At 26.4% G+C, this 13905-nt stretch overlaps 1 protein-coding gene across 1 annotated transcript in view; it reads right to left on the bottom strand.

Moving 5' to 3' along the window:
* LOC136972617 (myelin transcription factor 1-like protein) overlaps window positions 1-13905 on the bottom strand; it is a 149054-nt gene that overhangs the window by 18466 nt on the left and 116683 nt on the right. Inside the window, 4 exon segments of the mRNA XM_067267195.1 lie at window positions 3946-4008; window positions 5391-5531; window positions 11812-12110; window positions 12113-12269. Of these exon segments, the coding sequence (XP_067123296.1) occupies window positions 3946-4008; window positions 5391-5531; window positions 11812-12110; window positions 12113-12269 (660 nt within the window).

Here is a 13905-nt window from a genome sequence, read left to right on the forward strand (position 1 = left end):
TCTTTAATAAATAAACAGTTAATAAACTGTACTGTTTCACTTCAGAATAAAAATTATTGAAAACATGTTTTGTTTGTATTTCTAATAAAAGATTTTAGTTATTCAATAATATTTTTATAATAATTTTTCTCAGAATTTTTATTTTAAAAATCAAAAATAATTTTAAGGTGAAAATATTGCACAAACTAATAAACTTTTTATTATATAACTATATTACTATTGTTTTCACTAATAAATTTTTTACAAGACTATACTATTTAATTAATAATATACTTAATTATCTGTATAAAATAAAATTTAAAAAGTTTGAAAGTTAGTTTCAAAATAAAATTCTGTATTGTATTAAGAATTAATGTTTATGTTTAAAATGCCCTTTTATTATTTTAATTATTTCCTTTTAAAATCATTTTAATTTTTCTTAAATAAAGTTACTAACAACATATATATAAATAAATTAAAACTGTTATTCAATATAAATTTTCATCTTTCTAAAATAATCAAAATTTATCATAATGATTTTCAAAAATTTAATTATTCTTTTAATTTACTGATCAATTAATTGCATAGAGTTATAGAACATTCCATAGTTCAAGACACTGAGGATGTCCGTAATAGAAGCAACAAGTTTTATTATGACCTTATCTTTAACTATCCATTTATTAACAATTATATTTTTACAAACTTAACTTTTCAAGTTAAAAAATTTTTTATCCAGATGAGACTTAATCAAAGAGGACTTATATTAGAAGGTAAATATTTAGAATATGCCCATTCCACCTGTCCAAACTGCAAAAAACCAATATCAAAAATTCATTTATTCTATGGATGTGACTTCGATAAAGATCAAGACTCAGAGACCACTGGAGATCAAAATCGTCAACCAAAGTCTAGTGAGTCATATGTATGATAAATTTCACTTAGTAGTAGCCTGGTTAAACTTTTAATTTCTATAACGGTGTTAGAAGACTTTTGAATGTAAAACCTTAAATACCATATGTGATTTCATAAATTGTAGATATGTTTGATCTTTGTAATTGAATGTCTGTTTTCTATCTCATATTAAACGTCATATACCCCCTTGTAACAGGCGACTGCCTATTATGTCAATAATTTAAAAAAATTAAAAAATTAATTTACTGATCAATTAATTGTATAAAATTTGGAGTAATCATTAGAAAATATACAAAATTAATCAATAGACAGAGCTGTTTGATTCTGAAAATTCTATAAATTAAAATTTTAAATATTTTTTGTCATCGTCTGAGGTTTTGAACGTTAGGCTATGTTCAAACTGGTCGGTTTAACAAATCAAAGTTGTACAGACACTTGTATTGCTAAGTTAATATTAAGCAATGCAGATTTGAAATCTAATATAGGAAGGTTTCTTCATAAATTATTTTTATATATGTTATTGAAATAATCTAACACCTTTATCGTTGCCGAGAAAGTTTAATTTAAAACTTTCTCGGCAACGATAAAGGTGTTAGATTATTATTTAATATTTTGCTGAGCACGTTCTATATAATGAAATAATCTAAGATAAATGTTTTTATAGAATGCATATTCTATTAAAAAAGTCACTTTTATATTAAGGCCACATGGTAATATATGTTAACTAAACTTCAGTATAGTATTTTATAAGTTTGTGTTTGATTATTTAATTTTAAATCCCTGTAAATGTATGCATACATTCCACATGTTTGAAATGTTATATATATATAACATTTCAAACATGTGGAATTTTCTGTTTGAACTAAAGAAGTTGTAAACCTGAATGATCACTAAAAGGTTTTTTAAATCAAATTTTTACCAATATTTATCAGTAATTATTTAATTTGAGCTTTTTTAAATAGCATTTTTTTTAACAACCACTCTTCTAACCTGTTACTAGTGTGTATTTCCTCTTCTTCACACTCGTAATTAACCCAAAAAATAGGTCTTTACAAATGTTTTCGAACCCCAAATGTCAGTTCTTCCTCAGGCAATATGAATTTCGTTGGAATTGCCGTTCGAATCACTTCAAATTCACCATAAATACGTATTTATGGTATGGAAATTCGTATTGCCTGAGGAAGAACTGACATTTGGGGTTCGAAAACATTTGTAAAGACCTATTTTTTGGGTTAATTATGAGTGTGAAGAAGAGGAAATATACCGGTAACAGGTTAGAAGAGTGGTTATTACTAATTTCCGATGTTGAGAAGGAAATTTGTAGCATTTTTTTACATTCCCATCTTGCAGTAATTTAATTTACATTCTGCAAACAGATTTTTATTTGTGTGAATATTCAGAAAGACACACTGAAAATTATTTGGTTTTATGTTATAATAATAATAACAATAATGGCATATTTACTTTATAATGCAAAAACTTAAAAATTGTTTCATCAGAATATAAAATTTTATTATTCTCTCTGTTGGATAAAAATTAATTATGGAAAATTATATATTACTAGACAAATGTACAAATAATAGCCTCAAATTTAAAATATATTTAATGCACATACATTTATAATCCCTGTAACTCATTGTGATTTACCTTAGTAAATTATTTATTGGTAAACAATAACACAGTTTGCAGTTTTTTTTATTTAAAATTTAAGAAATTTATAAAGTATTTAAATTTATATGTATTTAATTATGGATAAATGTTATAAACATTTGTTTTTGTCTATTATTATTTGTTTTCTATTTCATTTAATTAATTCCTAACTATTTACTAAATTTTTTCCAAATGCTCTTTGTTCCATATCTTATTTAAAATAATTGAATATAAAATTACTCAATAAATATTGTAAATTAAATTATATTTAACTTATTCTGTAATTTAATATTAATTAAGAACAATATCATCAGAAAAGTGTGTTGGTTTTATTACATATTTATTTTTGAATAAAAAACGAAATTAATATAAATAAAAATTTATTAAAAAAAAAATAATTGAAATCTTATAACTGAAATAGATTATGTTGTCTTTTGGATGTTTTATCTGAAAGAAAGCTTATTAGATATACTTTATTATGTTGCAAAATGGATAAATAGGATATAATCTGTTATACAAAAATATAATATATCACAATCATCATAATAGATGAAAAACTTTTGATTTTGACTGTTCTGAAATAAATAATTGTCACAAAATTAGAACATTTTTACTACAGAAAATAGTTGAATCAAAAAGTTAAGATGAAAATAAATGTCTCAAACATATTACCTTGAACTAGTCAAATTGTGTAGGATGATTGGAATCATGCTTCTTTTTGAAATTCTAATATTTCCATATATTGTATATTTTAGAAAAAATAAAATTTGTTTTTTAGATATAAAATATGAATATAAACCACATAAGTAAATCACTTGATGTCACATTTTAAAATATTCTATCATGCTATTGCAGTATACAAACAACATTAAATTCCAACATTTGATTATTAATTATTTATATATAAATCTCAAATCAACAATCACTTTTAATAATAATAATAATAATAATCTTATATTCTATATTTTGATTTAATATATGTCAAATATCATTCTTCAAAAAGACAACTGTTTACATGACTATGCTTGATTGTTTATAAAAAAAATTCTGTCCGTGAAAGATTTAAGCAATGTAAATAATTTTAACATCAACAGTATTACATATCAAAAATATCTTCAACTAGATATTTGTTTAATAAAACTACATTCTAATATAAAGTGCACGGAAATAATTATTAGTTCATAAATATACATTTTCTAAATACAAATTAATTTGAAAATATATAAAAATTTAATTAAAATGAACCAAATCTAGCAATGATCATCTTTAAATTATTTAAAATAAAAGCTAAGGCAAGCAAGCTATTTACTAATGAGTCGAAAATTAGCAATGTTAATAGATAGAGAGGAAAATAAACAGAATATAAAAATAACAATGGAGAAAATATTGTTAGTTTGATAGTACCTTCGGTGAGATTGAAATTTTCCAGTAACATGTCCTGAACCATCGCATCCAGGTATAGGGCAGCTAAGATGGATAGATAAGTAATGTTAGAAAGACTATAATGGTTAAAAAATATTTATGAAGAGCAAGGCCAATATTACACATCTACAAAATATTAAGTTACTGAATATAATTAATGCTACAGAAAGCTTTTACTAAAAAGCTGAAAATTCTCTATTTATGAGCCTTAATTTTTTTTTTTTTATATCAAGAAACCACCATTCTAAACTTAAGTAAGTCTTTTGAATATTTGTATGTCAATTCAAATAAACTTAAAGGAAAATAATTTGAGATTAAATCAGAAACTAATTTGAGATTGATACCAATTTTATGAATATTTATAAATGATATTTTCCATTTATTTAATTTTATAGTAAACAAATTGATTCTTTATACATATCTTTGAGTGATACAGTAAAATACATAAGAGGAGGAAAGTTTAAGGATTTTTAAATTAGTTTAATATTAGTTTTTGTGTTAGTTTTTGTCTTTTAAAATTTCTCAAAAAGAAACAATAACAAAATATAGTAAAAGTGTGTATCCTAATTTACATAAAATTCTTAATTCAATTGAAAGTCTAATTAGATGATTTAATTACAAGACCCAAAATAAAATTGTTCTGAAATTTTAAAATCAATAATAATTATATATAATGGGTTTTTTATATTTTTTAAAGGTATATTCAATATTACTTAACGTAAAAATGTCATCTATAAATTTTTATTCATAAAAAAAGTTATTTTCTTCTAATAGTTTCACATGGATGCTTGATATAAAATAACAAAGCTTTAATAAACAACAAACTACTAATAATTTAATATGAAGTACTAAAAACAAAACCAAAAAAAAGAAAACGATTTTCTAAAGACGATACCATGCAAAATCATTTTGTACAAGAGGAAAAATAAAACTGAAAAAAGAAACAAACAACAATTAGTGAAGGTAAATCTTATTTCGTTAACAAAAACAAGAAAGGAAAATCGAAAACAATTAAATAGAATGAGTAATTTACAACTTGCAAAATTCATCTGAAAAATACATACAAAAAGTTTATTTTCATTTATTTCTAATTTAAAAAAAATGAAAAAAAAGAAGAAAACTTAAATTTGAAGACTGAATTGATTAAACTCAATAATATTTCGCACGAATAATGAAAATTTAAAAAAAAAGGAAGAAAAATAGTATATGCCAATATGAGGAAAGGATGATAATAAATGTTCTTTGCGCTTTCTTTCAAATCGTAACAATAACTGACTTTTTAAGTCGTAAGAGACAAATTACTGTTATAAGAGTCATGCAGTCACGTGCTGTCATGCATATATATACATATAAAGTATAGCATTAAGTAATGCACAAATCAAAAGGAGAAAAAAAACTTTTTAACTTCGACTTTTCGCGTTACTTACCGCAACGGTTCCGATTCCGATTTGTCTTCTCTTCCGAGTAATTTTTTCGGTTTGTTAGCTCGCGGACATCCCGACAGACTTCGGTGCGAAGAATAATTACCGGTCACGTGACCAGAACCGTCACATCCGGGTGTCGGACACCTGGCGGGAGAAAAACAGAAGAAAGAAGAGTGTGATGATGATAAACTGACGCCATGTCCATTTTTCGAAAAATATTTTATATTTTTCCCTTTATTTAAAATTTTAATTAAGGAATATAAAGAAAATTTTAAATTAACAATTTACGGAAAAATGTTTTGATAGTAATTAGTCTTTTTATTTATTTTTTCCTTCTATAAATTAAGTGTTGAAAATTAATAAAATAATCTACTAAACCTTTAATAATTGTAAATAAATATTTTAACGATGTCATAGTAGACTGAAAAATACGAAAACCATCTGAATCAATAATAAATATTTTTGAATTTAAAACATTTATTTGCTACTATTCATTACGAGCCGCTTACAATGGCCAGGAAGCGAATTCTGCTTCTATCAGGAGGAGTTTGGTTCGATTTTCAGTTGAGCAAGCACACTTTGAATTTCCTCCTCCTTAAAATCTAGAGTGAAAAGGAATTAACGAATAATAAAAAAAATATTTATTATATAATAACATAAAAGAAAAACAACGAAAACTAATAAAAATATTATTTCTCATCCATCTTTTACTATCTGCGTGAAAACATTTTATGATATACAAATTGATAACTTAAAATAATGAGAAAACGCTAGAAATAGTACTTAAAAGTAAACGACTAACGAAATAGGCACGCTATTATTGATTATGTGGTGTTTAATGTATTATTTTAAGAATTAAAGATCAACAGGTTAAAAACTTTTCGGGATTTGCTAAAATGGAAAAGCATTTATACTTAGTTCTAAAACAATTGACAACAATACAAAGTATTGAAAAATTACAAAATGAAAGAAATTAATTAACATCTCTTCGACCATAATTCAAAATTTTATGATTAAATCTGAATAAAACAATGAATCTAAATTTATGTAACGTATTAACTCAATGACATAGACAGGCAGTTTTCCATTCGCTAAAATTACAGCATTCTCAATGAAATAACATTAAAAAAATCTTTGCAAGTTTAGCACTGATGTTTTCTAATAATTATAAGTAAAATATTATTTATAATTTTATTTTATTATTCATAATTTTAAAATATGTTAATCTTGACTCAGCGTGATAATTTCATTTGGACAAATACCGGTATAATTTTCATACAATTTAAATATAAGAAATGAAACTGATGTAATTACTACAAGTTTATTAAATTTTTTACATAAAAATTTAAATTATTTAATTTAACAGAGTTCTCACAACTAGCAGAGTTTAAGAATTTTGTTAAATTGTTTCTAGAAATTAAAAGTATAATATATATTAGTTTATTTTCTGAACTTCAAGAGAAATATACTATTATGAAAACATCGTATTGGTAAATTTTAACTCTCTTTGAGATATATATCCGAAAAATAACAGAATAACGATTACGCTCGAGATAAAATTAAGTTTAAAAAAAGTTTATTTCACAATAAAAGTTTAACCGAACATTAACCAATTAATTAAATTACGAATTTATTCAAGTGAAAAAATGAAGAGTGAAAAGTCTGTGCTTGCTTCCATACACTTTTCATAGATATAATCATTATCTATAATTTTATCGGCTTTCCAACTAATAAGGTATGCGTTAAAATATATCTAAGATAATTTAATTACTCCGATCCCTAAGCAGAATTTGTGACCAAAAAAATTTTGATGTTGGAAACTCAAGTGCATTTTTTCATAAGTTTTAAAAAATAACAATTATTTTTAATGGACTTTTGTTATACGTTTCTGTAAAAACCATAGCAAAATTATTAAACTCCGAATGAAATTCTTATCCGAAACACTGGAGACTTTTCTTGAATTTATTGTTACGAAGTTCAAAATAATACTGTTAAGAGGAACTAACACGAAAGTAGTTATCTTTCGATTATCAGTAAATTAAAGTAAACAGATATATCGAATTATAAATTATTGTTCAAATTATTTTAATCGTTATTAAATTAAATATACACTGGTATACATAAAGAGTCTCGGCTTCTATCAACAAACAGAAAAGAGATCTGATGGAATGCGGAGGATCAAAACTTCCAGTATAAACAGAAAAGAGCAATGATTTTGGAGAATACTATATCGGCGTCGAATTATTTTGTCATTTATCTTTGAAACAGAATGCAAATGTGGTGATTTACAAATTGGAAGTAGAGATAATAGGGATGATCTCAATCATTAGAATCATTGTAATCTAAATGTAAAATTCACAGTACAGAAAACCTTAGCATGCAATTTATGGTCCCGGGGTCGATCATTTCCCTTCCATCAAGTAATCCCTTCAATTATTCGACGGAAGAGAGAAAGCACCTAAGTGAGCAAAGTCACCCCGGTGCGTTGATAGGAGTCAAAATGGATAGAAAGCATTCTTCGCGTTAATTAATTTGTATTCACCCCGAGCCATACATCATTCCGAGAGGTTCTCGTCATTCATAATCATAACGGTCTTGCGTTCGACTTGTTGCCTTAGCCAATCTCTTTAAATTGCAATAATGTCGAACATCAACCTCTTCAATTCTTCCACGCGGAAAAAAAATAAAGATTAAAAAACAAATAATAATAATAATAATGGTGAAAACTTATACAAAATAAATGAGATTTGTATACTTTGTAATTCATATAAATACATTTTAATTTAACGTTAAACATTAATACTGTATCCGATTTACGTACAACGTATTACGGTAAGTAATTAAGAATTAGTTTATTTTAAAAATTTTCTTCAGCCTTCATGGTAATCGTTTTCCTTGAAATATAGTAATAAAAGCGTTTAAACTTAGAACATTTTATTCGTGTTTCTATGCGTTAAACAACGTATCTAAGACAGCATATTAAACTATTATAATATACATAATTAATTTTTTTAAAATAAAGGTAAAAAAAGCTAACTATTTAAAGAGTAGGCATTATATACTTTTTAAAGAAAAGATAGCATAAACAATTTAATGATGATAAAAGCGCTACATTTTTATTCAAATACGATTCAAACTTTCTGCCGCTAGGTGGCGACACTATTCTATCCGAAAACGATAAACGAGATGAAGATGGGAGTCAGATGGGATACAGAAGACTATAACGGCTTTATAGAAAAAAAAAGAAAAAAAGAGGAAAAGACAGGATCGGATGCTGAGGATCTTAATCATCATAATAAATAAAGAATACCGAGAAGAATAAAATTGGATGACCAGGAATAGATGTGATGCAGGAGAACAGTTTCTATAGTAAACAGAAAAGAGAACGATTGAGTGGGATTTGAGGGCTACAGTAAACAGAAAATGCAGGTATGTGCGTTATATATAAAGCACATACCTGCATATTATATTAAATGATCGGGTTTAGATATATCACAGAATTTTGACATTGAGCTGATCATTTCAATAAGCTTTAAATAAAAATATTCATGTACTAATAGAGATTAAGATATATATACAAGAGCTTCTGTCCTAAAAGTAAGCAATATAAACAAAGAATGCAGGGACGTGTACGGAAAAGGGATCAAGTTGAGAGGCATAAATGATAAATGAATAGTTATAACTTAAGGACAAAGATCAAATTGGATATAAAGGATGCAAAGAATTTTAACTTAAATGAAAAAATTGTATAAAGTATTTTGTAATATAAATGAAAAAAGGGAGGAGAATTGGATAAAATATATGAATCACAGTATCTATCCATCGTAAATGAAAAACAGAAAAGAAAACTGTATGAAATGCAAATCATAACTACCATTTGTGGATAAAGAGACCAAACGCGAAAAGAAAGACTACAATTTTTACCGTAACAAAAGAAAAAAAAAAAAAAATGAAGATCAGATGATGCTATCCAGAAAAGCACAGTTTCCACCATGAAAAAAACACACACACACACACAACACACACACACACACACACCACACACACACAGAAAGAGCGTATGTTATATCTACTCTAAAAATAAAAGGGGGAGAAACGAAATTAGAATTACTTCTCATACCAAAGGCCAATTAATTCAAGACCGATGAGAAAGTCCACAAATTCGATAAGGTATCGATTTTTGGATCTAATTGAAGACGTTATCCAAAGCCATTCGATCGTCTTCGACAAAAAGTCCTTTATCTTTTTTTCTTTAAGAAAAAAGCAGAAAAAAGATTCAATTTTTAAAACTCCTGTTTGAGTTTTAGAAAGAAAGAATTAAGCATGGTGATATCTATACGTTTCAATTTACAACCCGTTAGAGTATTCGTGAATTTTCCATAGGATTGTTTTACAGATGCTGCTCGATTTTCGTCTTTAAAATCAAAAAGAAATGTTAAAACGCTTCATAATAGAGCGGAAAGGACCACTCGTTACCTATAAATGGGATCACAAAGCAATATGAATAGAAATTATTCGATCTTTTTTTCGATTGTAAAAATTTTCTCTCATAGTATAGAAGCATGTTAACTTTTTAAATGAACAAAAAGTATCGCTAAATACGTCTTATGTAATTTAAATTATAAGCTATAATTTTGTAGTGATTATATAAAGATATAAGTTCGATTTTTCTAAAAATTCTGGAATTTTCCTATAAATTGTTACCATAGGTAAAGCAAGTTTCATTAAAATAATATATTTAATATTTGAATTAATAAAAATAATAATTTGCAGAAGGTGGAAAGAAGTTAAAGTTAGATCTATTTAATTATTTTTTATACCAAAAAAAGTACGACTTTGTGCAGAATACGCGAGTGAATACTCTCTCTGTCTCTCCCTCTCCTTCTCGATTCCGGGAAATAATTATTCGTGTGGAAATTTAAAAGTAGCATAGATTTGAAGAAATTTGCATCTTTTGATAATCGCGATCCATCTTATGCTAATTTGCTTTCCACCCAAGTTAAAATGGCTCTTTTTTCCCCCTTGCTTCTTCTTCTTCCCAAAAGTTTTGTAATCACTGTTGCAAAATTTTGCCATCTTATCAATTTGCTTTAATATGACTTATGGAAGAGAAAGAAATTTTGGAAAAGTTTAGAATGACCACGTATAAATAGGTTATAAAACAAAATAGATCTAGTATTAATATGTTAAATTAACATCTAATTTATTTGTTTTAAACTAGAGAATAATTTAGATAAATTTCGAAATTGTGTTTTGAGTATGGATTTTGTTTGAAATTATAATAAAAATGATTCATTTTTATTTATTTTACCTAATATTTTTATAATCAATGTGACAAAAATCATACTTGCTGTAAATCAATGTTTTATATTAAATAAAAGAATTGAAAAACTTGTAATGTGCACTTGTTTTATGTAATATCTCAACTCATTGTAAGTTACTCCAGTTAAAATCTATTTTTCTCTATTTCTTCTTGGTAAGATTGAAAATAGATTGCAAAATTTTATTTTTACTAAACACAGTAGTTTGAATATGATTTATAAAAGAAAAAATTTAGAAACACCTTTAAAACTATTCTTCAAAATAGTTTTTCACAAGATACATAATATTCTTGACTGTAATTAGTAATGAATTCTACTTCAAATAATGGAAACAAAATTGCAAAATTTTGTTATTTACTGTTTAAAAACTTTGCAATTTTATTAATTTACCTTAATATACCTTTAATTAAAAAATTTTTAAGATAAGTTCACAATTACTCCAACAGAAAAATACAATAAGTACATTTACAGCTGATAACTCAAATTCATATTAATTTCTTATTTTCTTCTGTATATTTTTCACGTATATGTTTTACGCATAATATTTCTTGCTCCTTTCTCTTCGTAATTTAACAGATATTTTAAAATTTTCCTTCGTACTACTTTGTATAAATATGTTAAGTATTGTGAAAAATAAATTTTGAAAAGTTTAGAATGATCTATATTAATTCAAAATAAATCTAATAATAATTTCTAATTTATATATTTAAATATCAGAATATATATATTATGTAAAAGATTCGTGTAACGAGTCATTTTCGTTAATGTAATTTGTAAAAAGATGAACATTTTGGTAAAGTTAAAGATGATTTTTCTTTTAAAAAGGATGTAAGAAGTATTGTTTTAAGTAAACTCTCAAATTAATTTCCGATTTATTTACTTTAAACTCCATAGAAATATTGGTGATTAAAGCTATACTTTTGAGGAAAGATCAGCATTAGGAATGGCAATATTTTATGAATGATCATTACCATGATCTGGAAAGGATATTTGTATTGACATACACTATTCTATCTTTATCAGAAGAGTGTTTGATTGATGTTTTTCTTTAAAAATACAAGAAATTTTATTAAGTAATGAATAGGAAATTAAGCGAGACTCACTTTTCTTTCTCGGATGCTCCATAATCTCCTACGGTGACATGAGATAGTGACCTGACAGCTTCTCCTCCCACTACCGGACTCTGGATCTGAGGATAGGGAGATTGAGGAGGTTGGATGGAGTGCAGCTGTTGGTAGGGTGAGTGAGGAGGTTGAGGAGAAGGTGAGCAGTGAGGCGACACGGCAATCGGAAGCGTTGTCGGTGGAGACATGGGAGCTGGTTCCATCGGAGTCCTGCTGACAGCGGGAGGAGATCCGGGATGGTGGATGACTGCCGTGGTGGTGGCAGCACCGGCTATTACGGATCAGACACTTCCGGTCGGGGTGTCACGTGACCCGTCGAGAAATCGACTGGTTCCGTCTGTTCGGTTTCCGGGACGGGGTTGGGTGGATACATGGGTTTTGGCGTCACCAGCACTGATGGTCTCTGGCCTCCCGCTGGGACAATCGCTGGATGGGGGCTGAAAAAGAAAAAGTATATATTATACATATTATCCATATCGGTCCCTCGAATGTTTTTCTGTTTTCTTTTAGTGTTGCAAGCTAATTGAACGGAGTCTTCAAAAAATATTAATTACGCTACTAAGTTGAAAGAAGTAAAATTTTTCAAGAAAATTTTACTTCTTTCAACTTATTCGTACATTTGTGAAGTCTTATAAACATTTATTCAATTCATGTTTATAAAAATTCTTACAATTATAGATCATAGAGTATCAATGATTCCTAGATTACAATATCAAACTTAATTTCATATTGATTAATTAATTAATCATTATTAAATAAAATTTAAAAAAATTTATGCTAATTACATAAAATGATTTAATAACAATAAATCTTTATATAAAATATTATGATAATTTATTTCGAATTTATAAGTTTTAATACCTTGTATAATAATACGAGATATTAAAACTTTTTACATATAGACTATTAGAAATATTTCATTGTGAAGCTATTTTTCATATAACAACAAATCATTAATTATCTTACTTTAATGTTTAGTTGAATTATTACATTATAATATTATAAATAGACAATATTAAAACCAAAATAATGATTGCAACAAGAAAATATTATTATTGTTTTATTTGAGTAGCTAATACTAAATATCATTATCGAAATTATGTCTAAACTACAGTACTTTACGCAGATTCACAAAGCTATGTTTCAATGCTTCAGTGCTTATTTTCGCTATAAAAAATAAATATTCTATTAATATTATGAACGCTTAAATATTACAAGTATGCAGTATTTCTGTCCTCATTCTGCTTAAGGAACCTGAAGACACACGAAACCAAGTTGCGAAATTATATCGTGAGGAATCATCTTGCAATCTTAAATTTTACTTGGAATAATAAATCTAAGCATAGAAACAGGTAAGTCTACATGACTAAAACAAGCTAAAACTATAATTAGCTCGATAACAGTATTAATATTTGTTAGAGTTTTACTAATAATATACAAATGAAGAAGTTTAAACATTACAATCATTAGAATACTTCTTCAATAAAATATCAATTGATATAGATTCATTTATGATGATGTATTACCTATATTAATAGTGTTTACAATCTTCCCCATCTGAATAATTAAGCTCATATTCTGCTTCAACTCTTTGGGTACCTTTTCCTGCTGCACCCGTTGCTAGCAGTCGCAACTGGGTACGTTTTCTGAAGTCGTATGACACTTGCCGACGCGTGCGGCACCTCAGTGGCACTTAACTGTCTGAAATTCTAAATTATAAGTCTCTCGAAAGCAAACGTGACCCCATGATCGCACTGGGGCACAGTTCCCCTCCTTTCTCATCTTTCTACTCCCAAAGGGGATGCTTTAATTTTTATACGATTACAAACCTGATTTATAAAAGAGATTTGAATCAAAAAATTTTAACTCGTATTTTAATTTTTGATTTTAGCCTGATATAAATACATATTAGGAAATTTTGTTTATTTTTAATTAATTTAATATTATATATATATATTTTTTCAGAGTTGGTTTTTTATATACCATTTCATTTAAAGTTTTAATGGAATATAATTCACTAAACATACGAAACTGAGATGTATCTGAAGATAATTTATTTATAGTATTGGACAA

The sequence above is a fragment of the Centruroides vittatus genome, unplaced genomic scaffold (assembly GCF_030686945.1).
Source record: "Centruroides vittatus isolate TY-2023 unplaced genomic scaffold, ASM3068694v2 contig_299, whole genome shotgun sequence".
NCBI classification, from domain to species: domain Eukaryota; kingdom Metazoa; phylum Arthropoda; class Arachnida; order Scorpiones; family Buthidae; genus Centruroides; species Centruroides vittatus.